General features: G+C 40.3%; 4 protein-coding genes across 5 annotated transcripts in view; 3 read left to right on the forward strand and 1 right to left on the reverse strand.

Moving 5' to 3' along the window:
• The window catches only part of cratb (carnitine O-acetyltransferase b), a 184,389-nt gene that overhangs the window by 111,120 nt on the left and 45,434 nt on the right, over positions 1–27,835 (forward strand). The gene's annotated exons all lie outside the window — the stretch shown is intronic.
• On the forward strand, positions 5,372–7,566 carry tmem42b (transmembrane protein 42b). The gene is made up of 3 exons (XM_079367582.1): positions 5,372–5,904; positions 6,825–6,971; positions 7,248–7,566. Exons 1-3 carry the CDS (start codon positions 5,728–5,730, stop codon positions 7,368–7,370), a joined length of 447 nt encoding a protein of 148 aa, XP_079223708.1. The 5' UTR covers positions 5,372–5,727; the 3' UTR covers positions 7,371–7,566.
• zdhhc3b (zDHHC palmitoyltransferase 3b) lies at positions 11,215–23,118 on the reverse strand. The gene is made up of 7 exons (XM_079368353.1): positions 22,488–23,118; positions 18,645–18,979; positions 17,497–17,621; positions 16,160–16,256; positions 15,282–15,363; positions 14,954–15,084; positions 11,215–13,905 (listed from the first exon to the last, which is right to left on the reverse strand). Exons 2-7 carry the CDS (start codon positions 18,945–18,947, stop codon positions 13,747–13,749), a joined length of 897 nt encoding a protein of 298 aa, XP_079224479.1. The 5' UTR covers positions 18,948–18,979; positions 22,488–23,118; the 3' UTR covers positions 11,215–13,746.
• Positions 23,541–26,725, forward strand: exosc7 (exosome component 7). Its single transcript, XM_079368184.1, has 8 exons — positions 23,541–23,667; positions 23,813–23,914; positions 24,463–24,557; positions 25,034–25,199; positions 25,583–25,653; positions 25,975–26,098; positions 26,222–26,377; positions 26,546–26,725. Exons 1-8 carry the CDS (start codon positions 23,611–23,613, stop codon positions 26,648–26,650), a joined length of 876 nt encoding a protein of 291 aa, XP_079224310.1. The 5' UTR covers positions 23,541–23,610; the 3' UTR covers positions 26,651–26,725.

Here is a 27,835-nt window from a genome sequence, read left to right on the forward strand (position 1 = left end):
GTGTGCATAATTTACCTCAACTGTGTCTCTGTCTCTCTGTATTATTTTGCTTGCTCATTTCGTTTTAAGGTAGCATCATAGACTAGTTACCTCCTTTTATTACTTTATTACAAATACAGTAAATAACGACATAGAATTCTCTGAAATGTTTACGATTTGCAAGTTAGAATACCAACAAGTCAACAACATTGTAACTTAATAAAAGCTTCCCACCCTGAGTGTCAGCAGAAAGTAGCCACTGTGTATATGTGTATTTATTGCCTCCCCACCGCTCTGCTGAAACAGAACAATCTGGTGTAAGACCCTCAACACAGAAATGAGGTGTTTCCTCACCCCACTGTACATGACAGAATCAAACCCCAGAGCCATGCTTGGGTGGGTTTCTTTTCCCACCTGCCTACTGACATCACACCAATCTCCTCAAATACAGTCCTGTGTCAGCCCAGTTAGATTTATGATAGCTTTGACTGCCTGAGGCGGACCCCCATCATCATCCACCACCAGTCTGCTCACTGCACAGGAGCCATTATTGTCTCAACGGATATATTTTAAAACTCAACAGCTCCATAATGTCAGTTTCTCTTAGGAGTTGAGGACAGCAGGCTTGTTGTATATGATGGGCAAAATGTTCAACCCGAATATCAGTTAACCATTGAGCTTGTTTTAACCTTAAAAACCTGGAAGACTGCATCAAAAATCTATTCTGTTGCAGCTTCTGTTCTTCATTGAAGCAATACTTTATTTTCTGTGTATATAAACTTTTAAATCTAAGACACCATGAAACATAAAATCTTGTCGAAGCACTGGTGGTTTTGGAAGGAGGTGTTCAATCATCCAAAAACTTAAAATGCACCAAGAAGTTGTTTCGTGAAGAGTATTTCACAACACACCTTGAATAATTCAAATACTACAGAAACAACAAATGCTTCTTCCCTGCACACTTTTACAGTCTTTTTCATGTATGACTTGACGACCAATTGCATGACTCAGCTAAGAAAAAGTCCAGGTCTTAGCTTGAAAAGATAAACTACAATAAGGTAGTCTTCCATCTGTACATCTGATTAGAGCTCATTTCTAATTTAATAAATGTGCACAACACTATATTTCATTACTTTTGATGGATTCTTGCGTCTCTAAGGCGATGGCAGTGAGTGGAAGTGGAATCTAGTTTGTTGATGAAGTATGTCAAAGTAAATGACTGGTGCTTGGTCAGTATACAGAAGGCTGTCAGTGTGAATAAATAAAGCATTTCATCAGTGATCTTTTCTGTTTTAAGCAGTTTGTCTTTCCTTGTCTCTCACTGATATCTGCACACTGCTGCATTACCCAGAACTTTGTTATACAAACACAAAAACCTATAATATCCATATTTCTCTTCCTGGGAGTCCAAACCAAAACCGGAACAATAGAAGGGAAAAGACTGACCTTGGTTTGTATCGATGTTTCACCGATGCTTCGCTTTACAGAGGGCAGCTCAGATTAGCATTTTACCTTGACTAGTTTTTTCCTGGCAACCACCAGAACTGAAATTATCTGGTTTGTTTTGGGGACATTTAATGTGCTTGCTGCAAACTCTGCAGCCATCACGGCTCCAAAAAGTATATCTCTTCCTTCAAACTCCCTTTACGGCTGTTTCAAATTTGATTTAGGTCCTCTATTGACTTTTACTTTGGTTTTATTGTATACAAAACTAATGTGAAGTCCTATTGTATTTCATTTGTTTAAATTGAGAAAGGAGTCCAGAATTTAAAGTTTTGATTCTTGAATTGACAAAAGCATGCATGTCAGCATGCATTTTTTTTTACAAAGACCAGCAACCTTGATAATAACAACTTAATGGATTGGAAGGTGGCTATATTGACCCTGCCTGCTGACAAGGTCAACATGAAGGGGTGTGTGTGTGCAAGTGTGTGTGTGAGGTTTTTTGTAAGGTAATGCTGGGAGAAAGAGATTGGAGAGATCAAGGATGTGCGTGTGTCTGTGAGTGATTCTCTGCTTTCCATGTCTGGCTGAAATATAAAATCATGCATATTAATCAAGGCAGCTTAATAATAAAGCTATGTGATGGCTGGAGATGAATATTGAGGGCAAAATAGTTGTATTTTAATTTTTGAGCGTCCTTTACTGAGCCTCTTGTCTGAAGGTCAGAAAGCCTCTCGACCTCTAACTAAAAGACAAAGGCCATAAAAACATCATGAAAAAGTGTTTAAAAACATGGAAGCACATCAGCAAGTGAAATCTTCAATATTTAAAAAACAACAAAAGCACTTTATGTAAAGCTGTATTTGGGAGCATCATGGTTCTAAGCCTCTTCAGTTTATACAACGGTAAGTGAATGCATCATTACTTTATAGCATCAACTATTGCTTTTTAATATTTACAGCAGCTTTGCACAAACATCATCTGTAGAAAAAAACTGAAACATGCCAAGATGAGTTAAAATAAAGTGTAAAAGAAAAGGCTGCCCCAGTGTATTACTTCAGATAAAGCAAGGAAGTCCAATATTTATATGTGTTTGTGTAAATACATAAAAACACCAAACAAAAGAGAGGAAAGTGGAAAAACTTGAGGAAAAGATCCGTCTTTGTGTAGTTTTTCACAGTTGAACTTTACATCTTCATTCAGTCAAAATCTATTTTTGTCTTCAAGTGAATGACAGAGGATTTAAAGGTCAGCACTGTAGCTGTGACACTAATGAACGCTACACTTTGAGGATAGTATTTTTTTCCTTATTAAATCCCTTTACAGAACCAAAAGGTGGACAAAGACACAGGAGGACAGTGACAGCACTTCAGTAAAAGTGGCACTTAAGCTCTCTGTGCGCTCAATTATGGCTCCTTTATACCGGAGAAGAAGGATATCCAGTTCTTTCTCTTACCTGACACCTGCATGTATTTGTCAGAGAAGCAAGGACATAACAGCGAATCGCTCCTCTTGATTTCAGAGTCCTCCTGCTCAGCGGACACTCTGGGAGGATGCAGGGTGTTGAAATTTGACAGACCAAGGATGGCCTTTTCCCCTGAGGCTTGTTTCAGTGAGATCAGAGCTGGGGACACAGTGACAGAAACAACACCTCATATTTCTTTTGTGCACTGTCAGTGCTCAAAACTTTAATATCCGTTTCTCCCAGACAATACCACACACACACACACACACACACACACACACACACACACACACACACACACACACACACCAAACAGACTGGACCTGCTCGCATTATTGCCTTTTGTTGCTTTGCGTGTCTAATTTCCTTTATAGATTGTGTGACGAGTGAAAATAACCTTATAACTTGGCTAGATATGTATCCACGTGGATGCATTCAGAGTAGCAATAATGCTGAAGATGCATTCTTTACAGGCTAAATAAGATTTGACTGCTCACAAAAGGAGATCAAAATGGAGAGGTTATATGGAGTTGGAACAGGTTATATTTCAAACTAATTTGCCTCTGTTCATTAAACCACTGTAGAAATTATTACACAATGTTCAGAGTCGGTTATTTCCATCCTCAGCAGTTTGTGGTGAATGTGGACATATTTCTGTGAAGCACAGAGACATCTACTGGCTAGAAAAGCTAATTTGGGTTTGCACTTGGCGCCATGAGGAAAGGACGAGGATGAGCTCACCTTTAATATTGTTACATAAATTCTACAGGGAATTAGAACACAAAGCAAAGATCATTTTTCCTAAAGACGTCTTGGCTTTTCATCATTATGTAAAGTCAAAATATATGGCAAAATGATGAAGGTTGGATTTAATGAAGCAGTGTCCTGATATTGTCAAATTCTTCACTATATCACTGCCATAGTGTCATGAGTCACTTGAGGGCAACAAAACACATCAATCCTCAATGTAATTATATGGATACAATTATAGTATAGGGAAGGCAAAAAACTGTCTGCTGCGGCAAAGACAAATACATATCTAAAGGTGAACTTGGCTATAATGATTGTGTCTTTAGTCTGTGCAGCAATTTGGGACAAACCTAGTAGCACTATTAACATAACTGAATATTCCACTTTCCTTGCAATAATGATAATCCTAATATAACTGATGGGTAAAAAAAAATAAAAAAAATCCTTATGATGGCTTCACATAAAAACCCCATCATGAGGGTGAATTACCCAGCCGAGAGGTTAAACTTAACTCTACTGCTGGGTTGAATACCCTGCCCCTGAAATCTTTATGGTACCAAAACTAAAGGTAATGGGACCAGACAGACAAATGGACATAAAAATGCAGGCGGTCTGAAATAAGGCTAAGAGCATATCAAACTAAATTTGAGTTAAGTACATACCTAAACTGCCTTTTAAATAACATTTTAAATCTCAACAACCTAAACACCCCTCCACTTCAACCAAACATGGCACCATCCACTTGACACACCCCCATATAAATTCAAGGCTTGGTTGAGCTCTGTTTGACACTTCCTGGTTGAGAAGAGCAACAGGTGACTAGCAAGATATAGTTGATGTGTTACAATGAATAAAATGTGTTAATGTAAAAAATGTTTTTTCTTTTGGTTGAAAATATTTGAAGTCATTTTTCAATGAAATATTCAGAAGTTATTCACACAAAATACCCGTTGCTAGTCATGCTAAGCTAACATTAACACATACCTTTAAAGATGTCAAAAACTCAAGTCTGAGTCCGACTCATCAAAGAATCTGAGCCCCAAAAGCTGAGTGTCTGAACTATTCTATAGGCTTCACTTCTCCACTTAAGCACATCAGTTACATTAATTTATAATAATTCATTGCTCCAAGCTTAGGCTGTCTTTAACTCTTTGAGTCTTAATACTGTATTTATACTGTGATCATTACATTTATGTGCAAGATTTTTATCTAGTTAATTCATTGATTTGTTTGTATGAAGGTCTTAACTTTAAAGACACTAAGAATAGTGCAGCAGCAAAAATGATGATATATTATGCATATTTGACTGTATGGACCTTCTGTAGTATGTTTGACATGTGTAGAAAACACATTTTCTTTCTTAACATTAGATTCTGATCCTGATCTGGTCAGTATACAGTCACTCTGGAGATTTCACTTGTTAATTAAGTTCAAGCGCTGCCGTCCTGCTGACATGAGCACTGCTTCTACCTTCATGTCGAGATGCGCTGATCAACTGAGACTGCTGCAGGTGTCGTATAAAGAAGTGAGAAGAGAAGAGGCTCAATAAGTGCTACCTAATACCAACTGTATTCCATACATCATCGCTTGAATTTCCCTCTGGATCAATAAAGTATCTATCTATCTATCTATCTATCGTGACACGTGAACAATTCCTGAAAGGTTCTGATCATTCAAGAATTGTTGAAATTATAAATGTATTAGATTTCCTCACACTACAACTAAGAAAAGCATCAACCAAACAAACATCCACTAAGCATGACGTCAGACGAAAATGGCTACTGTGGGAAATTGTCAATGAAGTCACCATTCATTCTATTATAACTACACTTCCCAGAATGCCACGGGAGCAATCTAGTCCAGCAAATTGCTTCTCCGAGTTGACTGCTGTGTTGTGTGACTGCCACCGGACGGTTGTCTGTGTAAAGGGGCAGGAAACGTGCTCGGCGACTATCTCTCTTTCTCTCATGATCACGCACGCGCGCACATGCACAAACATGCGGGCAGCGGAACCCAGACCCGCACCGGCAGCATTAGGAGCAGAAATGTGGATTAGAAAATAATGTGCCTCGGCCGCTGTCATCGTAAACATGTTCCCGGGAGTTTTCTATGCACTGCTGGCGGGTTTCCTCGGGGCGGTGGCGTCGTCGTCGGCCAAGCTTTCCCTCGGAGCCGACTATCTGAAGGGAGTGTGTGAAAGCGGACTCCGGACGTGGGGAGAACAGCGGAAATTTCGACAACCGGACGAAACTACCGCATGTGACCGGGTGAGGAGTCGTTAAAGTGGCGTTAATTATTAACACTGTGTGAATAATGCAGCGTGCATGCCTGCCCTCAAGCAAGCGAGGTAATCTCTCACAGAGGGAAGTTGGGGGGTTATCCCCGCCTGCCTCCCCTCCCCGACTCCATCAGCATCAGCACCATCAGGGGAGCCCATGCTGCAGATGCGCTCTCGTGCCGTGTCCGCGTGCTTCAATGACACTGCAGCTCGTGCGAGTAACGCACCCGTCTGTATTATCGCGTTATTTTTCCTATCACGAAACTTGTCTTAACGTCTTCTATGTGTTGTTGTTTATGATGATAGGCGTAGATAAATAACGTTATCTTTAAGGGGGTGTCAGATTTCTGGTGCGTGACCTTCACGGTTCCTTCAAACGTCACACAGTGATGTCAGAAACATCTGCAGCCTGACGCGGTGGAAACGTCATACAGTGACCTTTAACGTGAAGGTTAATTAGAATAGCAAGTATAAAACTGACGTTTTTTAATGAACACCGCCATATCTGAAGGCACTTTAAGACTCAAACATAGAAAAAGGATTGAAAACTTCTGCTGTGTTAGATTTTCTCTCTTGTAATTATGTACATTAACTGACGCACTATAGGCCTACTTAGACTACAACTTGAGGTACACCTGGTTTATGTAGGCCTAAGCATTTCAAATTAATGACTATAAATATTCTAAATATTGCACTTTTTGATCTTTATTTGTCTGACTTAAGTAGCCTTCCCCATGGATGTATCAATCATTGTATACAATAAAGGTTGTAGACCATACCAGAGGTTTAAAGTAAGCAAAGGCCTCTTAAAATGTATATTTTTTTCTATTGTTCTAAGTATTAGATTATTATTATTGGGCACAGAGCATCAACATTCAGTCGTGGATTTCCTCTTATTGTGCTCTGCAGCTCCATATTCCTCTGAGGCTGCTGTGTGGCGGACTGCTTTTCACCTGCAATGCTGTGATGTGGACCTTTCTTGCCAAAGCACTCAGGTATTCCTCCTCCTCCACCCGAACCACTGTGACCACCACCGCCTCCAACTTTATATCTTCCGTAAGTAACGCTCCCTCTCATAAACCTATTTTTTCCATTCATTAAAGTGGAGTGAAGGTTAATTTCAGAGCAACCTTCACGTCTTTACTCTTTATATAAGATGCTTAATTTTGGAAACTAGGCTGGACCGTATTCAGAAATAACATGTAGCACTGATTTATGCTTCTCATAGGAAGGCAGTCTCATCAATGCATCCTTCATAGTTTTCACGTTGATAGAAAAGTAGAGATTGATTTACCCTCACAGTGAATCTACTCAATTTGTTCCCCTCTGTAGGCTTTCCTGGGGCAGCTTATCTTTGGTGAAGCCCAGATAACATTGTGGTGGGTTGGGATCTCCTTGACCTTCTCTGGTCTGCTGGTTCTGCAGAGAGTTTCACCGCAGGAACACAGTCGCTAAGGACGAATAGTATGGTCTCGTCTCCACTAGCTCAGTACAGCCTCACTCCCGCAAGCTGCAGTATGTGATGAGGTTTGGTCGCATCTCCTTTGATTTCAACTCCTAACTGTTTTGAATTGGCAAATCTCAAAAGTACATCTGTTGGATTTTGTTTATTTTCAAGCTTACATTGATTGATTAAATCTTGATTTCTTCACTGATGTGGAAAGGTTCTTTAAAAATCATCCATCAATTGATTTTTTTCTCAACAGATTCCTGATTGGCTAATTTCCTGTAATATTGTGAAAAAAACAAAATATTATTTTAAAATCAGATACAATTCTGCAGGGACAGGTTGGTTTAGTTGTGGCCCTGCATTGTTTAAGCCTATTTTAAAGTCAGAGGAGATGTTGGCTTTTAGCTCCTCTGGCCATGTTGCAGCTTCTATCTGGTTAGACACTAGAAACTAATGGAAACCCAGAAGCACTAAACGTATCTCTGTCCGCAGGCTAACAACAACAACAACAAAACAATACTAGCTTTGCGTTACTTTTGGGGGGGAATCTTCCACTCAACAACATCACAAAAACTCTTGAGCTAACAGAAAAGATGTGGGGCTAGGAAAAGGGAGAAAAAAAGAATAATTAAACATTTTGGGAAAAATGCACATCAGCATGTTAACTGAGAAGTAGATGAGAAGATTGATTCCACTGTCTTATCTGTACGTTAAATTCAAAGCTGGATGGTTACATGCAAGCCCCCCTCCCCCTTAAGTCGAGTTATTTGGCTGAGCTAATGCTGTTGGCTAGCTGATACTGAATGGTCAGCCAAACGAGTGGAGGAAGGAAGCAGCTGTAGCTTTTCTTTGTCTGAAGAGAAAATATCTGCCTACACTTATCATTCAGATGAAACATGCAAGAAACAGAGTTTGTTACCTTTGGATACCGCCATGCTTTTTTTCCGTTGTATAAAATCAACAGAAATTCGATTGGTTTTTAATGTTCTCATCTAACTCTCAGCAAATAAGGAAACGTGCATTGCTCAAAATGTTTAACTTTACCTTTAAAGGGAGATACTGATAGTATAATATATAATAAGAGGACCTGTTTGCATATTGACACACTGATCCCGAGCCAATAATTTAGCATTTGTTTGAAGCAATGGACAAATCATGTGCATGTCCAGTCCACATCAATCAGCTTGTGCATTATGTATCGCAGCCACATATCACCAAAGGTTTATTCATTCTCACTTTTCCTGAAGTTGCAAAGACACTCACTGTAAAAAAACCTACACTGCAGCTACACTGACTTTGCATTTAACGCATGCACACGCTAATGCTACAAATGGAGCATTCCGTAATGAGGTGCAGTTGTATTATACATAATACACATAATAATAAAGTCAATGTAAGAAAGGCTCTTCCCAGGTAAGATCTTGCCGTCTGCCTGGGTCCTTCTTTTCTTTTTATTTGCCTTTTCTTGACAGCCTGAGCCTTAACCTCGGTATATGAGCACAACAGATGTTTTAAGAGGCAGCTTGTCTTCCATTTCATCACAGATGTGTGCACGATCTTTCAAAGGCTTGAAATCAAATATCTCACACCAAAGCTTCCAAAACGTTAAGTCCACATCCAAGTAACATCCCCGCAGAGCTGCTTCATATTATTACACATGAAAACGTGCGACTCAAGGGGCTGAACTGTCTCTCTCTGTAGTACAGAAGAAATCACATTGTCTCTTGATTGCCTGTTGGGCTTTACATGCCCTGCATTTGCTATCTTGAATCATTCAGTTGCATGTCATGGATATCAGTCCATCATCCATCATCTCCAGGTTTCATAAACACCTGGCTTCTTCAAACACCTCCTCCTTGCTCCCTGGAGTTACCAGTGAGAGTACAACAACATTGTACTTCCTTTAAATTTCATAACACTGTGATGTGTGTAACAATAAGGGAGCTTTGAGAGTAAATAATTGAGCATAAGATATGACACTATATGCTGCGAGCGTGGCGTTTCTGTTAGCATAAAAAGCTAAGTTAGTGAACAGGGCTTTGCCTGGATTCTTTATGGAACAATACATAAGTTCACACTTTGCTGTTTCTGGATACATATCATAATATGAATGCATAACGGTAGCTATAAAAACCTGTATACGTAATATCCCACGGCAGCAATGCACAAAAAATGTTAGATGTGCCTCTAACTGCTGCTACGCAGGTTTTGTATCATGTTATTTACATGCATCCCTATAAATGTGACTGCAGTGACAATGTGATTATAAAGTTTTCTTGTTAAAAGTTGGCTGAGTGACGTTTCCTAGCAACGCTGTACTCACAGACGATGCCTCAGCACTGGAGATCACACACAACCAAGCACGAACAGCAGCACCAGATGTGAATTCAGCGGTTTGTGCCTCCATGTTTTGGGATCCTGTGTTTTGCATTTCTGTAAACAATGGCAAAGTATTAAAGAAATAATGCTCATTCAATTTCTCTCAAGAGTTGGATTAGACAATTGATGCTACTCACATATCTGTACAATAAATACTTTAAGTTACTTTTAGTTTTGACTTTTAGACTGTACCCATCCATGCTAACGAGCTGCTGGTTACAGCTTTTGCACAGACATGAGTAGAAGTAGAAGCCGTCTAATCTAACTCTCAGCAGATAAATGAATGAGCATATTACCCAAAAGTAAACTATTCTTTGATTCGACCTTAAATATCTGTATTCTTTGCTTTGATTTGCTGTTGATTTTTTGGTGCCTTTTTTTTTTTTTTTTTTTGCTAAAGGCATGATACGAGGGTAAACCTTCTACCTGTGAATCCACTCTCACTGTAAAATAACAAGTCAGAGCTTTGCAGTAGCCACGTTTATAGCTCTGTGACAGCGGCATGGCCTTGAGCGTGATGTATTTATACCTGTGCACTGTATCTGCAGAAGTGTAGGGAGCTTAGAAAAGCCACCGAAACACAATCTTGAACGGCCAAAGTGTATTAATGTTCTGCAATGAAAAAAAAACCAGAAGAGCAAATTTTGCAGGACATTTTAAGAATAACTTTTTTGACCATCTAATGAAAAGGAGATGTAGCATTGTACTTACTCTAAATAATTTATGAATCAATTTATTTCAAGGATCCTGCAGAAATTTGCCCAGGATCACAAAGGATTTAACATTAGGCTCTAATTTCATACAGAAATTGTGTGATTAAAAATATTCAAATAATGACCATATTGCTCTGTTTTAAACCACTCGTCATGTGTCTTATATACAGTATATTATGTGAAATAAAACATTTGTAAAGTGTTCATATATTCTGTGAATAGGACACACTTTAAGGGATGTGCACATTTTCATTTCTGCAGAAACAAGAAAAAATAAATAAACATCTCATGTGACAAAATGCTGCATCCTGACTGCATCTTTTATTTTAACAGGGAATATCTGAATCTGTGTAACACTTTCCTAGTCTTCCGTCTCCTCAAAGTGTTGTTTACACGACATACACACAGATCCATTCATACTCTTTCCCACTCTGCTGACATTAGTGGGGACACTTTGACTGCGGGAGCTGGGGATCTAACCCCTGACCTCCGAAATGGCAAGCCTTTGAGTTCTGTGATTTGAGTCAATAATTAGTCAATAAAAAGCACACACTTCCTTTTGTCCATCTTCTGGCTTTATTTTGTTTGTTTGTTAAAATTAGATTTGTGCATTTGGACTTAAATCATGTCAACACATTAAATATGTCTTCGTGGCACGGACTATATTTAGTGCACATTTCAGGTCTGCCCCCCGCACGTATTAACCACTAGGCTACCGGTGCCACAGTGTTAAAGATTGAAATGAAAACAATTCATGTTCAAATATATTTATTGGGTTTGGAACCACTGGTTTAAATGACTCGTAAAATCAATCCTTTTCAACCAGAATGAAAAATCGAACTGAAAAAATTGACAGAAAATGTTTGTCACATATCTATAATGTTTTATTTAAGTCCCCTTTAAACAAATACCACAGTAATAAAGAAAATACACATCATGTGATCCACAGTAAATTGTACCAGGCCACAAAGAATAAATGAAACAATCCAACGAATAAAGACCACTGTTGGGCTGCATGTGTAAACTAGAATGCAACAATTGCATCTCCGTTTCATGATCAAGATTTTACTTGGTTTTTTTTAAGACAGTCAGTTTGTACTATTTTTACTCAAATCCCATCTTGATTGTTTAATTTGGCAAAATGTTAATCCATTATGTTTTTCCACCAGCTTTAAAAGCACGATCAATTATTAAAATAAGGCTTTCAAACACCGATTGAACAAAGGCATTCTTAGTGTTAAATGCTTTGAAGTGAAATATTTCCCATCTGTAACAAGGACGTAACCCAAGCTCTTCTCCTCACTCATGCATTGCCTTGTACTGCCCATTGATGAGACAATATAAACATGCATTCAAACCATGCTCTTTGAAGCCCTGGTGAACTCTTTCCACAGGTAAAATCAGAATTTCATCATTTCTTTTCCCCTGTAAGGCTTTTTTCACTCTCAACAACATAAAAACAGGATTATCCACAGCCAAATACAACAACTCAACGCAAGAAACTTACACTAAAGGTTCAGTGCATTCAGAGAGCAACATTATTGCTTTATTCCCTGACTTCAAATCCGCTGGTGACTGTGATAGAGTTTCAAACGAGGATGCTGGCTAGATTTACTGCACACAGAGATGTCAAAAGGAAGACGATCATCAGGCTTACTCATTGATTAAAAATAAAACTGTGTCACTTTTCCTAATGTGTACGCCAAAAAAAGACATAAGTTACCTGCTAAGTGTCCGAACTTTACGTTAAAACCAAGAGGTACATTTTTTACAATTAGTGTGGCTGATTTAGATTTCTTTAAAGTCTAAGCAACCCAATCGGATTTTCTTTTAGAGAACAATCAACTTCAAGAACACGTTTATCGTAACTTTTCCATACTGAAAATTCAATTCAATTTTAAACACTGCTAATAAGCGGTTTATAAAAATAAAAAAGGTCTTCTAAACTGCACCGGGTTACATGACTGACCACACACACTGCTTTCGTCCTCACTGTGTGTCTGATGACACAGTTCACCATCAGCTTTTTTCATTGAAGACAACTATCAAGATTTCGTCGGTTTTCACACCTGATCTCTTTTTCAGAACCTGAGTCACATGAGAAGGAGGCTTGATGTTAATTAGCTACATGGCACATCGACGTTTGCTAATGTTACCAAATGACATCATGTACTGAACTAATAGCTGTGCTTTCTCAAACAGGCGAGCTCTGTGTGTAAATCTGAGATTTATTTCAGAGGACCAGCCGGTCAATGTTCACGGCTGGACAGGCTGAACATCGGTCAGCAGTCGGTCAATCGATGCACCTCCATGAACCTTTTAGATGTTTATGGATTTAACCCCCGTTTTGAAAATTGGCCACACTACACGAGTTTCCAGTCATCTCTTCATGTGCAAATTTTCTTTAACAGCAGCATCCGACTTAAGAATGAGTGTCATTAACTGTTTATCAGACAGATGCTGGTCCTGAAAAACATGATGAAAAAAACAACGCCCTCTGAATGTCCTTCACAGTGTCTCGGCATCAAACAACATACTTATTTCAAATGGTTTTTAACCAAAGTGATGTTGTATCACCGTGACAGCCACATTAAGGCAAAAATAATACAACTAGCTTTTAAAACTGCAGGTGCCGTCGTTGACTAATGCACTGTTCTCTAAGGCAAAGCATCGACAGCACAAGACTAATGCAGCAACAGGAATACAGCAAATGAAGGATTGGACTGGTTATCCTGTTATAAAGTTGACAGGAAGACGTGTTACTCCAGAGTCCATCTCGGCACCTGAGCAGCGCCGCCGGAGCGGAAACATTCTGGACTTCAGTTCTGAGTTCACATTGTTTAGTTTTGGAAGCCGGAAATGATCAGACAAAACAGCAGGAAATATTCCTTCAAGAAAAAAAAAAAGAAAAAGGCAGAAACCAGTCTCTTGGTGTTGTTCCTCCAACGTTTATCAAGTGCTTCTTGTCAAGTTGCTGCTGCTTAGTTTGAGGTTTTTTCCTGCTGGTCGCACTTTTTTATCTGTGCAGCTACACCTCGTTTATCTCAGTCAGCCTAAAGATGTCACAAAAACATATAATGGAGAGAAGGAGAGAAGTTTCTCTTTTTTCTTTAAACATCATATTTGCACAATGTGATAGCTTACAGGAAAAACACCCTGAAGTGTCAAAGAATGAATTATGCATAAAGGAAAGAATATGTAGAAGTGATCAAAAGGAGTTCATGCTCATTGAGGTCCAGAAGACCAAGTTGAAGTCCACAGCAGCAGAGCTCTGCTCCCCTTCCAGCATTCACACGATGTACTGGTACAAGTCCGCCTTGCCATGGTCAGGTGTTGCAAAAGGGCTCAGCCAGGCTATAGAGAACGGATGGCCGAACACCACCTTCATATTCATCCATTTAGACCTTTTGGCCCAACGTCTCTCCTCCTTTTTTAGTTGTTCAATACCCTGCAGAGACAGGATGCAAGACACAGCAGAGAGGATGCGAGTCCATGGTCATTGTGTACATTTTTCAGAAATCATCATGGATGAAAACAAAAAACAAGAATACATTTCAACATGTGATGAAAGTCATGCTCAAACTTAAAGCTCCTGTGAGGAACTTCATGTTGGTGTCAATTTTGGCGCCCCCCTATGGACAAACTGGGACCTTTTGTCTACATGATGAGTTTTTGTTTTTTTAGTAAGTTGTGTTTTCTGACGACAAATCTCATCCTGCTTTCCACTGACAGTCTTTCAGTCACGCTGGATATTTGTTTTTGAGAGGACGCTTCAGCATGATCCTCCTACATTAAAAATACATCATTAAAACGATCAACTCACGGACGCTGTGGTGAAGACAATAAAAATAAAAACACTTTTACACTTTTAATCTGCTTCCTTCAGTTCCGTTTTTTTTTTACTGTTTTCGTTTTACTGTGCTTGTAATCTTGACAGCATTAGACCGCCTTTTTGAGAATGAATAAAAGGTTTGAAGAAGTCTTGTTTTCTATATCTCCTTTCTCTCTCTCTGTCTGCTCTTATCAACTCCTGTTTGATTTTTATCGTTATCTGTGATTCTGTCCTCACAGCAGGAGAGCTTCAAGCAGACGAGAATTGCTGTGAATGACGTAGTGTACCAAACAGATAAAAACTGATGTCTGGGCTGCTGATTGAAATGGCCAACACTTACAACCTTTAAAACAGCAGCTTAAGTAGATGTATAGAAAGTAATATTATCTCACATCTTAAATAGTAACCAGAAGGAGTCTGTGTCTGTGTGTTTTTTTCACTGTAGTGCGTGGATGGCAACACATGAGAGGGGCATGAGATGCAGATTTCTAATTTACCTTGTGCTTTATTAATTTAAATGCAAATGATGCTGGTTAAAGTGAGTGTGGAAGTGAGTGACTTGCTTAAAGGCACTTCAAGAGGCTTAAAGGCTGATGCAAGGTTTTACTAAAGCAACAATCAGACGACAGAAACAGGTGCACATCAGGACTGTTTTTTAACTCACCGTCTCGTCGGAGCAGATGGAGTGGACCTGGGTCCCAAACATGACTGCAGTGAAGATTAGAAAAAGGAGGCCCTCGAAGCAGAGCAGGATGAGGAGGATGACGGTGGCTGGTGGGGAGAAGTTACTGCACTCTGGAGAAGGAGTCAGAACAGAGAGAGGAAGAATTGGACGTGTTAAATCATACAAGGTCTATTTTTTTTGACAAGTTTCTAGACCAACTAGTCTTTACAATCAGCTACACGTCATAAAATAGGATGGTGGTAAAAAATAAATAACAGTCCCAGGTCAATAGTAAATTTAGCAGCCACCTCAGCAGCTCATCACTTACTTGTCCAGTCTTCTTCGAAGCAGAAAACAAAATGGAAGGCCACCATGAGGAGTGCATGGAGGGATATAAGTGAAATATACATCTGGAGAGAACAGGAGAGAGGAGCACAGAACAGGTGCAGTGTTACCTTCAAATTTGCTTTGAATTTTCACTGATTGTACTCATTATAAAATTACTTTTTATTTATTGTCCAACATTGTCATGTCTAGGAGTTAATCTGTAAATAATGCATAATTGTACAAATTTACTTGAAGGCACGTATTTTCCTCCTTTTCATCGAGTTTAAAATCAGTCTCAGAGCTCCCTTTGACCGACTGTATGTGTGAAGTTTCTTGTTTTAAATCCTCTCTGATCCTGTATTTGATCATGCCTATAAATGCCTCTGTTTCAGCCCTGCTCAGAACAGGCTGTTTCTGTGTCTGTAGCTTTAAATGTAAATGAGCTGCGTCTGACCACGCCCCCTATCTTGAAGGGCTTGGGTGGCTCAGGCTTTCTCGCGCCTTGTCCTATTGTTTACAGTAAGAAGGCAGACTCAGAGGGCAGAACAAACGCATTGCTGTGGGAGGGTCACCGAGCTGGGGGCGGGGTTACTGCCCTTTGTGATGTCACAAAGGGAAAATCTCCTAACGGCATATTTTTGGGCAAATATATTCTAAAAAACAGAGCAGGCAAAAGACGGAGAGGATGGACTTTTCTCATAATTGGGGGTTAGTGGACAAGGGACACATATTAGTGTAATAAAAAATGGTGAAGTGTATTTTGCATTTAGATGCGTTTGTTTCAATTTAGAACTCTTGGATGTGTTTTGCTGGTTTATTATGTGCTTTGTTTACTTGTTAATTATGGCTCATTACGGCTACTGTAGTTTAAAGACTCACCGTGAAAAGCACAAAGTATTTCTGGTTGTTCTCTCCCACACAGTTGTTCACCCAGGGACAGTGGTGGTCCATCTTTTTAATGCAGCGTTTACACACACTGTGGACACACACATTTAATAAATACAAAAGAAAGTTTACAGACAAACTATGACATTCTGGAGCTGCAAAAGAAGACCAAGTTGAGTATTTGTAACTATTAAGACAATAAATAAAGCAGGGTAATTCACTTCACTGTAGACTGGAACAGACTGCTCTCAATCATGTTGGAAAGACTTTCTGTGTTTGTGTGTCAGAAGATTATTCATCTCACAGAGTTTGTTGACAACACAGGTCTGATGACTCATGACCAAGTTTCAGAAGGTGTGATTTGTTTATGCTATTTCTGATCAGGAATCTGTTCAGAAAAAGTAATTATCCAATATTTTAATAAAAAACACAATCTACTATTTTTGGACAGTTTTCTAAACTTTTCCATTTTGAAATCTGACTTGAAATGTGTAAAAAAAAACTTGCTCCAGAAACAATCTGTCAGCTGGTAAACAAACCAAAATACAGAAATAAATGTGGTCAGTCATCCTTATTAATAAGAGGAACACAGAAACCACCTGAAGAAAAAAAAAAATCCTTATTTGACCGTGTCTTATATGCATCAAGTTTATAGTGTCTGTATTTGTTTAAAATCCCTATTTGCGTAACTAAAATGTTTCTGTCTGGATCCTAAAAGCCGATCCAGGGACAGGGGTTGTAAATTAGCCGTGTGCATGGCGTCTACTCTGCATATGTTCCTGTTAAAAAAACCAACAAAAAAAAAAAGACTCATCTGATCCTTTAAACACAAGTGTTTCATCATAACCACCCACGAGGATGACTCATGATCTGCAGCAAAAATAAAATCCTCCACTTCATCAAATTTACACATCGTCTTTTTGCCCGTGGGACAGAGTGACTCATCGGCTTTACAATTTAATTACTCTGTTCTGTTTTTGTGCTTTTCATGCTGTGAGATCCCCTGGAAACCACTGAGCAGTCACAGGGGGGAACCCCATTATTATCTAGCTGAGAGGTCTGCAGGGAAATGCTACACAGCTCCTATTTTAAAAAAAACTGAAGAAGCATACACTTGGGGGGGGGGGGGGGGGGGGTGTCAGGTGAACCGGTGCATGGAACAAAAACACAGATGAAGAGGAACCCCCAGTGGGAGAGCCGCGCTTCCTCTGGGCTTCAGCGGGAACGCTCTACCCCCCTGCAGACACTCAGCTTAATAAGATGCAGCGTTTGCAGGAGGAGCTGTAATCTTTCCTAAAATCAACATGTTCACAGGGGGTGCTGTGTTGTACCTGCAGTGGTGAGCTCTGTCGGGCTTGATGCTGCAGCACTTTGGACATTTGTACACCACCTGTCCCGGTTTAAGCTGCAGACTTTCAATGAACTCTTTGGTAGCATTCCCTTTAGGCACAGCTCCCTGAGAGAGAGGGGGGGCAGAAAAAATCATCAAAATGAGTGTTTAATAGAGACATCACTAAACTCCTACTGCGACAGAACTGTGGTTTTTGTTGCTGTAGAGATTTTACTGCCTTCTCTTGCCATATGTTCAGCTGCATGGAGCCCGATAGAGAAAAGTACGATTTATCTTTAAAGGTCAAAGTTCAAAGTCATAGTCCCTGGTCAAAGTTTTTCCGGCGGGCCCCATCTGATAGTAGACGTAACCATTTTCACCACAGGGCGGTTTGTTGCCGCTGCTTTAATGTTGTGTCGCTGTGCCTCATCATTTCTCTGCTTGCTTATCGTAAAGAAACTAAGAGGACCAAAGATCTGTTAGACTAAATATTAGCAGTCAACATATTCAGAGTTAACATTAGGTCAACATGAAGAACAATGTCCTGTTCAATAATAGCTTTGAATTACTTCCAGCTTAAATCAGTTAGTTTATGCTAATATTAGACTTTGACAACAGCAGCCAAAAGGTTCAAAATGAGCCATTTCATCTTGACATACGACCTTTTGTCCCTCTGGATCGTCACCATCTATTGTCTTTTTAGCTGCTGACTGTTCAGGAAGCATTGAAATGATGGTGTCTAGTTGCCGCCCCCTGTGTGTACACATCTTGCAACCAGTAAGACGTTTTAGCAGCGGCGTAGCTTCCCACCCTGAGTGGGGGGGACGTCACATTAAAAAGGACAAATATGGCCTCGATCCATTTTGCGGACAGTCCCAGGAACAAACCCACACTGAAGCTCCGTCCTGTCCCTGGTTTGTTTTCCGTCTGTCAGCCTGTGATCGATTTGAGTACGCACTTGTTTCTTTGAGTAAAAGGATCATATTACTGAAAACAAAGAATGAGAACTGTACTAGAATATAAGCCATGCATCTCCAAAAGCTACTTTTATTTATCTGTAGTGAGCGAAATGATCAAAAAGGTGTTTGAAAAGAAGAGACGGTCTTGAGAAGTCTTGTTTTCCCACTAAGTAACAAAAGTATGACTTACTGGGTCTGTGCACATGGCCTTGGCGTGAGAGGCAAGGGCGAGGAAAGCGAGGCCGTTGAACAGCACCCCGTTGAAGAGGCTGTAAAACACGTTTTTGGCGGGCAGCAGCATGACGAACACCACGACGAACTCGGCGTAGAAGACCAGGAACCAGGTGATGACGCCGCACACGATGCCACAGCCGTCGCGGATGAACCACATGGTGTCAGAGCTGGTGCGGAGTGGAGGAGGGGCGCAGTGCTCGGGCTTCAGGTAGCCGGCTTGCCGCTCGATGTCCCTGGTGCGGTGCGCCGGGCTCTTCATCCTACAACAACGGCCGTGACTCCAGCCGCATGCTGAGAGGTGCGAGGAGAGGCAGATGGAGAGGACGAGGGGGGGCAGGGAGACGGCAGAAAAAGGAAGAGAGGAATAAGGTAAGAGATATCAGTGAGTGTGCGTCAATGAGGGAAGGTATCAACCAACGGATGTAACCAAAAAAATTATATAAACCTCAAATTAATCTGCTGATTCTTTACTTGAATTCAATGAATTGATCAAAAGAAAAAAGAAAAACTCCTGGTTTGAGTTTATTGCTGTTGGATGTCCGCCTCTCTGTCCTTTTAACAACAGCTCTCATTGGCTATTACCAAATGAACCGTGAGGCAGGTAAAAATCGATTTCGGTTCGAATCGATTCTCCGTCAAATTAATCGCAGTAATATGGTGAAGCGTCAGCAGCTGAAGGGAAGAGGAGGTTGGATGTAATGGGCAGGTGACATCACGAGCAGTTAAAGACTTTTTGATTCTTAAGACAAAAAAATGAAAGGAGGAAAGAAAATGACAGACGAGACAAAATCTGATGCAGCATTGACTCGACACCACAGTGAGAAGTTCCAATCAGCTCTCGATTCTCTCAAAATAAATCGTGAGAGAATCGTATCGTGAGATGAGTGAATCGTTAAATCCCTCGTCAGGGCCGATGTATCTATATATGTTATCGTTATCATGGGCCAGAAACTAACTAGACACGGTGAATCAGTCAAACTAGATGGAGGACCGAAATCAGGAGGAAGCGTTACCTGAAGGCCACACAAAAACTAACTTGTCTGGTTCCGAATGACTTCGAGTGAGTTTGACTTTAAAGAGGATTTCTCTGAAAACTAGCCTTACATTTTTTGTGCAGATAAGACTGGAGTTAAACAGCTTCTTCGCTGTACAAGGCCGGCCCTCTTTCTCCTCGGAGCTTAAAGAGAGTCAAATCAGATCGCTTGGACTTTCCTGACGATTCAATCAATCTATTAGTCTTTCCACAGCGATGGCTTAATCCCACTTTCTATGTCCGTTTTTAATAAGGGCTTGGTCGGCGACCTCTGTGGTTTAGCACGTCTCCCCTGAGAGCGGGAGTTTAATTAGATTGAAAAGGATCATGAGCCGTTCAACAGCACGCTCTCGAGAACATTAATCAACATCATCTGAAGATAAAACTCACACATCCCATGGTCAATTACAGCTCCAAGCCCGGACCAATTACCAGACCTCTTTCTCCTCATAACGACACACGCCCCTGACCTCTGACTCACACCGAGCGCCGCCTGTCGAGGACCACAGAGACGAGAGCGCTGCCTCCTATTGGCAGATTATTCCCTAAACTCTTTACTCTGAAATCCTTTCAACCGGTCTCAATCATTTCTCACAGATAAGTTTGGGTTTGAAGCTAGTGGTAGCTCACGGGCAGCTTTTCAGGAGCTCGCCTCCAGGTTGACTGACTGAATATAAATAAATGCTACGACAGTAAATGCACCTCTTCCCACTATTCATTTATGTGACCTGTTAAAACAAGTGTATAATAGTCATGTTTTCTTGGACCTTGAAGGACCCAATGTTTTTAAAAATTTACTTGGCATGCCTTATTTAGGGACAGTATATGTGTGTGTGTGTGTGTGTGTGTGTGTGTGTGTGTGTGTGTGTGTGTGTGTGTGTGTGTGTGTGTGTGAGTGTGTGAGTGAGTGAGTGAGTGAGTGAGTGAGTGAGAGAGTGAGAGAGAGAGAGAGAGAGAGAGAGGCCACAGGACAGATTTTAACTTGCCCCGCCCTCTCGGAGGACCACAGACAGTGTACATGGGTTGCACGCACTATCCACTAGGCCACCGTCTCCCCTAAACACCACACTGATTATGACTGATTCCTTGACAGAACATAATGAAAATCTGAAATGTGTCATTTGACACGACGTTCAAACGACCAACACGTATTCAGAGACCTTCAATGTGCTCTGGTCTACGAGTCAGGATGAAGGTTTTCTTCTTGGCAGGAAGTCACAGAGGTTTGACCTGTGACGACGATGGAGCAAAAAAAACAAACAAACAGAAACAATCTCAAAAACATGACCTGCTTCAGAAAGCATGCAGCGACCTATTAAATATAGCTCTGTCTGTTTGAGAAGGGAAAACAGAACAAATATGGAGATGACAAGGATGATTAAACTAATAGAAACCCTGCCAAGGCTTAGACACTTAGTACATGGGAACAGAGGACGGTAAATCATTTGAGTCTGCCACATTTCAATGGCAGTCAAACAAGGAAATCATTTGACCAAAAGGAAATGGTTTATTGATGGTAGCTCTTAAATAATTGAGTCCTGGACATCCTGAATTTAACCATCCGTATGAATGTCGTCATGCCAGCAGTCAGGCTCTATTGAAAGCTATTTGGAGCGATGGGCATCGTCTGGAGGATGTGTTTGTTTGAGTGACCCAGGCTCTGTTTGTGTGCTCCTGACCCTTTGACCCCCCCTGTCATCACACACAGCAGGGGGGCAGCAGGAGGTCAGGTTGGATGTCTGCTCAGTCTGTGGGTATCACTTTCACTACAAGTCTGGGAATACTAGAAAAACTTGTTCCAGTAAACCAAAAAAAAGTGTGTGTGGGGGGGGGGGGGAATACTGGAAGCCTGATAATTACTTGTGATGGTGTCGTAAGTTAACATGACCGTAAGAACTGTGTTTACTGAAAACACAGAACAGGAAGAAAGAAAGAAAGATGAGGAAAGAGATCCCTGAAAGTACAGAAAAACAGCAAACTACAGAAACAGTTCAGAGATCTCATTCTCTCTTTAATTCAGTGATGGCCGTCCTAAAGTGGATTTAACTTTGCAGTAAAAATATCTTCTGCAAAGTGTCAGAGAAAGAGAAATTGTTGTGTTTTAGTGAGCAGAAAGAATCTTCTGATTATTTTCTGCCACAGTCCCCAAAACCCTGCCGAGCATGTTCAAACTGCACTCAGTGGCTTGTTCATATTTGACTAATAAACAGAAAACAAATAGAAAAAGGAAATATGAATGAACTTATTAGTAGATTTTGAAGATACAACACAGTCAGTCCAGATGAGTCACATTAGCGAAATGTATTTCTCCCAACCTGACAAACCTGAAATAATTCAATGATCTTAGAAATATCTGTTTTACCTCACATCATGAACTGTTACATTACTTACAGAAGAAAAGGCTGCTAAAAAAATGAATGGATGGCATTGCTGAAGTAGACACTTTTTTTAAAGTAAGATGTTTTGATATGTAGAGAATGATAAAGAGAAAACACTTTAAAGGCTTTACAGTCTGTTTTAATGCCAGACTGGCCAAAGCAGAAGTTATTATCATACAAGTACTCATGAGGCCTCTTCAGGTAGGATATCACTAAAGGGAAATATTAAATGAACTTCCAGAAAGGGATTAATCAGAAAACAAACAACCAAAAAAAAAGACCAGGAAGTAACTTTGCCATGTGAAGCAGGATATATCTGCATGTCACTTTATAGCTGATAATAGTCAGCAAAAACATGGTTATCAAGTTAGGTCAAATAAAAACCTACCTCGCCCTCTTCTGGCTTCTCAAAAGTTTCTTGAAGTCCTGGTGTAGTTTCGGGTTGACGTGAATGTAAAACACTGCAAACTGAGACCCGTCTCCTCCGCCGCTCTGCTGCTCACAATCTATCCCGGCTAAGCTCACTGATCTTCGGACAGCTGCTCTCCACAGCAGCGCGGCCCAGCTCCAGCTTTCACCACTTGTTTTATTCGCACGAAATGATGCTAAGTGTGTTAAATAAGACAGAGGCGGACCGAGCCCTTTTCGTAAAACAGCCTGTTACCTCAACTATTCCGCTGCTTCCGCCTCTTGGATCCAGAAAGCTTTGCGAGGAGCAGCAGGACACAAAACACACCGCAGAGTCAACCAGGAAGTCCGACACTCTCCCTCTGTGTGTGGACACTGTGTGCCCTGAGCAAAGTCTGTCAGGCATCACTTTCGCTCAGTCTACGTGCCAGTGATTCTTAAAGTGGGGTCCGCGAACCATAGCTTGGGGTCGTAATTGTAAAAGTGTGCTGTATCATTGAAAAAGCATATATACATACTGGGACGTCTTACTTCAAAGAACTCAGCTACTATGTCCAATATTCCTGCACACTTTAGTTTTGTGCCAATAGATCAACTCTGATATTATCGTGATTCAGATTTTATCAGCAAATATTATAAGTACGGCCGACCTCAGCGATCACGACCGCCTGTAAGGCTGGGCGCAGGGTAAAATGTGACACAAGTGAAAGATCTGTGTTTCACTCAAAACTAATAAAAACAAATCCAGAGTCTGTGATGAAAACTAAAATACTTGTGCATTAGTGTCTCAAAGAGAAGAAGAAACATTTAAATATTAACTAAAAGAGAGTTTTTTCAGACAATGTGCAATTTTCTGTTTTTTTTTATGGATATTTTAAAAAATAAGTGTTTCAATGTCATTATAATTTTATTTGGTAAACTACTCTTTCTTACGCTGAGATTATTATTTTATTTTATTTTTTAAACCGCGACATAAAGGTGAACAAAATAGGCACATTGAAATGCTCCTTCTTTTTTTTTTTTTCTTTTTTTTTTTTTAACTCGTCGTCTGTTGATGACGGCAAAGAGGAGCGACTCACTCACATGCTTGTGTGTTTAACATTATGGCGACAGTTCAAGTTAGTGAGGCGGAAAAGGTGTATATTTTACACGGTATTCGGGTAAGTTTGTTCAGAGTCATACTGTAACCTTTGTGCTTCGTATTTACAGAAACACGTATTCACGCTCTGTGACGATAAAAAAAGGAAAGCTGCCTTATCTGATAGCCTACTGTAGTGTTGTTTACATGTTGACTTCTGCCTTCAGGATGACTTACGGGTGGATGGAAGAGGCTGTGAGGACTACAGACACATGGAAATAGAGACTGATGTGGTGTCAAACACGGACGGCTCGGCTAAAGTCACGCTGGTAATATCCTGTTAAAGGGGATATATTATCCCAATTTTTCCATCTTTTCAAACAGTCCCCTGTGGTCTACATGAAACATATGTGTTGTACTTTGGTCCAAATATAACATGAATCAAGCACCAGAGGAGGTCTTTGACCCTGTCGGAACCAGGTCTCTCAGAACACTCCGTTTTGGTGTGTGTCTCTTTAAATGCAATGAAACCCCCCTGAGTTAAACCGAGATAAATCACTCATCAGGAAAAATGATAAAAATGGCAGACCTACACAAAAGTTTTACTCTAGGCTGGAGTTAGAGTCTATGGGTGGAGATGCCAGGGGAGGGGAAGGTATATTTTTTCATAATATGTCCCCTTTAACAAGAGAAGTCCTCCATGTTGGCTCATTTTCTGTCTTCACATGAAGAAGACTCTCTGACATGCACACTCATGTTAGTATGATTAAACTTAGCCCAATAAAGATCATCTTCATCTCTGTATTTTATCCCAAGAAAAGGTCACTGATTGATTTTCTGTAATGCTCTCTTGTTTTGTTTTTTTGTTTTTTTTCAGGGACACACAGCGGTTCTAGTTGGAGTTAAAGCGGAAATTGGAAAACCAAAACCTCTGGTGCCAAATGAAGGCTATTTGGAGTTCTTTGTTGATTGGTATGTATGCTATACATAATGACTTCTTGTATCAACAGAGGTTACAAAAAAATGTGATACACATGTAAACTCAATGTGCTCTACAGAGGACAAATAGTACAAAGAGGAGAGGTGCATTTCAGAAGTTATGTTGAACAAATCAAAGGTCTCATTTCAACTTATTAAGACTGTATTGCACATAACTAACATTTATTTAATTAAGTACTATTTAACTCCTCCTCATACTGTTGTAGTTTAATTAAATCACATTCTTTTATACGATTCCTTTTATTCAACACGTTAATAAAAACCAAAATAATGAATGGTTATTATGGATCACAAAGGTAATAGGTCAGGTTTTTGTCATGTTGATGGATACCCAGCCACTAGGAGGTACTGTTGTATCATCTGTTGTATTATTTTAAACACATCCAGGTCAGTTAGGATGTAAAAATAATTTAAACTAAATACAACCATCTGTCACCTTCCGTCACCAGCTCAGCCAACGCCACCCCTGAGTTTGAGGGCAGAGGAGGCGAGGAGCTTGGCACAGAGCTGAGTAATACTCTCTATAAAGTCTTCAACAACAAATGCAGTGTGGACCTGAAGAGCCTCTGCATCAGTGCAGGAGAGCACTGCTGGGTGCTCTATGTGGATGTGCTGGTGAGTGACATGTCTTTTTTAACTTTCTATAATCATAACGGAGCAGTAAAGTTCACTTAATGTAGCAGTTTGCCAGATGGGCCTCGAAGATTTTTTAAAAATCTATCAGTGTGTTCTCTTTGTCCCTTTTTTCAGTAATGTAGAAGAATAAAAAACAATGAAATATTTTGTAATAATTATTTTCCCTCCTACCTTTGCCTGGATTACAAATAAAGTCTGTATTAAGATGTGCTTGTAGTGATCGCCCATGTGGGTCCTGGAATTTTTTTTTTTTTCTTCAGTGTTTTTTTCAAGGAAAAAAAGCAGGAATAACTCAAAGCAGTACAATTCGTCGATGTTATTTAAATTTAGTTCCATTCAGTAAAGTAAAATCTCACCCACAGCTCCTGCAGTGTGATGGAAACCTGTATGATGCTATTTCAATAGCTATCAAGGCAGCTCTCTTCAACACAAAGTAAGTAAAGCCCTCTAATGCTTTTTGTCAAGGTCTTCAAAATGATAAATTTCTCAATTTAAAGATCACATATTATCCACCTTTTCAACAACTTTAATTAAGTGTCAGAGCTCCCAAAACATGTCTATGATGTTTCATGCTCAGAATCCACTCTGATGCTGTATTTGATCATGCCTTTTACAATCCCCTCTAATTCAGCCCTGCTCAGAACAGGCTGTTTCTGTGTCTGTACCTTTACACAGAAGAAAGCGTCTGTACACATTTGCATAATATGTGACGTTTTATAATGTACCTGCATTCCTCTAATTACCTTTATGACAGAATTCCCAGAGTGCACATATCATCTGACGATGAAGGAGCAAAGGAAATTGAGCTTTCGGATGATCCCTATGATTGTATGAAGCTCAATGTAGAAAACGTTCCTTGCATAGTGACATTGTGTAAGGTAAGTACACTTTCTGAAAAACCTTATTAGAGGGAAACATACACAGTGCTTGGCTCCACCTTTCATCATGTTTTTTTCTCTCTCTCTCTCTCTCTCTCTCTCCCTCTCTCTCTCTCTCTGCAGGTGGGCCATAGGCACGTAGTGGACGCCACCCTGCAGGAGAAGGCCTGCTCTGTGGCGAGCCTCATTATCTCTGTCACACAAAAGGGCACAGTCACCTGCACCAGGAAGGTGGGTGGAGGCAGCCTGGACCCAGAGAGCATCTATGAAATGACAGAGGTGAGTGCAGACTTCCTCCTCGGCCATCTGGTGCCCTGTCGACTCAAGTGAAGCATTAACATAATGTTTATTTTTCTTCTTTACCTTTGTTTTGGAAAGTTAATTACCTACTTTATCAGATGAATTACATAAATTTATTAACGTATTGAAGTGTTGTGTTGTCTGCAGGCAGGTAAACGGGTGGGTAAAGCTCTTCATGCTCCTCTTATGAAGCTGCTGCAGCAGGAGGAGAGTTTGGGGACCGAGCGACAAAAAGTTGGCTTCCTCGGTTAACATCAAGACTATGTCTCCAATATGTGTGTTTGTACATGTATACAGAATTTTCTAATAAAAATGTTCACTTTTAAATCCTTCATGTGTTTGAGCTTTTTTTTTTTTTCATCAAGATTATCTGTAAAAATATACTTGAGCTTGTCGAGCCCTTTTGACTACTCAAAGCGCTTTTACCCTGCAGGTCAAACTTACACTTTCACACACTGATGGCAGAAGCTACTATATGGCCAACAGTATCTGCTAAACCCATTCATGCACATTCACCAGCGAAGCAGGAGCAGAAATTTAGTTTGAGGGTCTTGCCCAAGGACACATCGGACATGTGGCTGCAGGAAATGGGCTTTGAACCGCTGACCTTCTGGGTAAGAGACGACCAACTGAGTCACAGCTGCTTCCTGTTCAGTCATAATAACCTAAAGTGATGTGATAAGAAAAAACAACTCAATTTTTACAATACAGTTGTCACTCAATATTATTGTGGAAATAATGAGCATCAAGTCTGACAAAAAAGGAAAGATACTCTAGAAAACAGCCTAGACTCTTAATATTGACTCATGATACCCCTGGATATTTAATAGGATCGCTGTACTCTTAATTCAACTGTGTTCTTTTGCAGGATAACAAGGTGAGAAAACTGGATACTTCATGATCCAGCCCACTCTTCTTATATTGGCCTACTGCCTAATTACATGGTAGAAGGTAAGAAGGGGAGAACAGTTGATCATTTACAAAACAAACTGTCTTGGTGCTTTTGTCCCACTCTGCAAGCTTGAGATCAGTAACTTGGTAACGAAACAAACATGGGATGCTCAATACTCAACAGCGAGTCTTCAGATGTGTATTTATTGCAGCGCTTTCAGGACATATGAGAAAAACTGAGTCCAGACTCTCTGCATCCTTTTGTTTATGCCACGTGTCAGTCGAGGATTGTGTCGAATGGAAGTCTTGCAGAGAGACCAGATGTGACTCTGGATTGATTCCAGTCTTCCCTCAGTCTAGTGTAGGGTGTGTGTGCTGACTGGTAGCAGGCGGGTCCAAAACAAAGTCCTTTTTATGGCTAAAACTCACTGCTTATTTTGAAAAGTAAAAATGTACACCAAGAACAGGTTGTAAACAGCTGAAATAAGGGATGATATTTCAAAGAGGTTATAATGAATAAGTCTTTCATTTTCTGGGCCTTGCTGT

Source organism: Symphodus melops (genome assembly GCF_947650265.1).
Source record: "Symphodus melops genome assembly, chromosome: 18".
In the NCBI taxonomy this organism is placed as follows: Eukaryota; Metazoa; Chordata; class Actinopteri; order Labriformes; family Labridae; genus Symphodus; species Symphodus melops.

Bases quoted from the DNA above. Each gene is read 5' to 3' on its own strand.
- tmem42b (XM_079367582.1), top strand. From the start codon at position 5,728: ATGTTCCCGGGAGTTTTCTATGCACTGCTGGCGGGTTTCCTCGGGGCG. The intron at 5,905-6,824 runs GTGAGGAGTCGT...TGTGCTCTGCAG, and splicing joins AAACTACCGCATGTGACCGG to CTCCATATTCCTCTGAGGCT. The intron at 6,972-7,247 runs GTAAGTAACGCT...TCCCCTCTGTAG, and splicing joins CCTCCAACTTTATATCTTCC to GCTTTCCTGGGGCAGCTTAT.
- zdhhc3b (XM_079368353.1), bottom strand. From the start codon at position 18,947: ATGAAGAGCCCGGCGCACCGCACCAGGGACATCGAGCGGCAAGCCGGC. The intron at 17,622-18,644 runs GTAAGTCATACT...CCTCTCTCTCAG, and splicing joins AGGCCATGTGCACAGACCCA to GGAGCTGTGCCTAAAGGGAA. The intron at 16,257-17,496 runs GTACAACACAGC...GTGTGTCCACAG, and splicing joins GACAGAGCTCACCACTGCAG to TGTGTGTAAACGCTGCATTA.
- exosc7 (XM_079368184.1), top strand. From the start codon at position 23,611: ATGGCGACAGTTCAAGTTAGTGAGGCGGAAAAGGTGTATATTTTACAC. The intron at 24,558-25,033 runs GTATGTATGCTA...TTCCGTCACCAG, and splicing joins TTGGAGTTCTTTGTTGATTG to CTCAGCCAACGCCACCCCTG. The intron at 26,378-26,545 runs GTGAGTGCAGAC...TGTTGTCTGCAG, and splicing joins GCATCTATGAAATGACAGAG to GCAGGTAAACGGGTGGGTAA.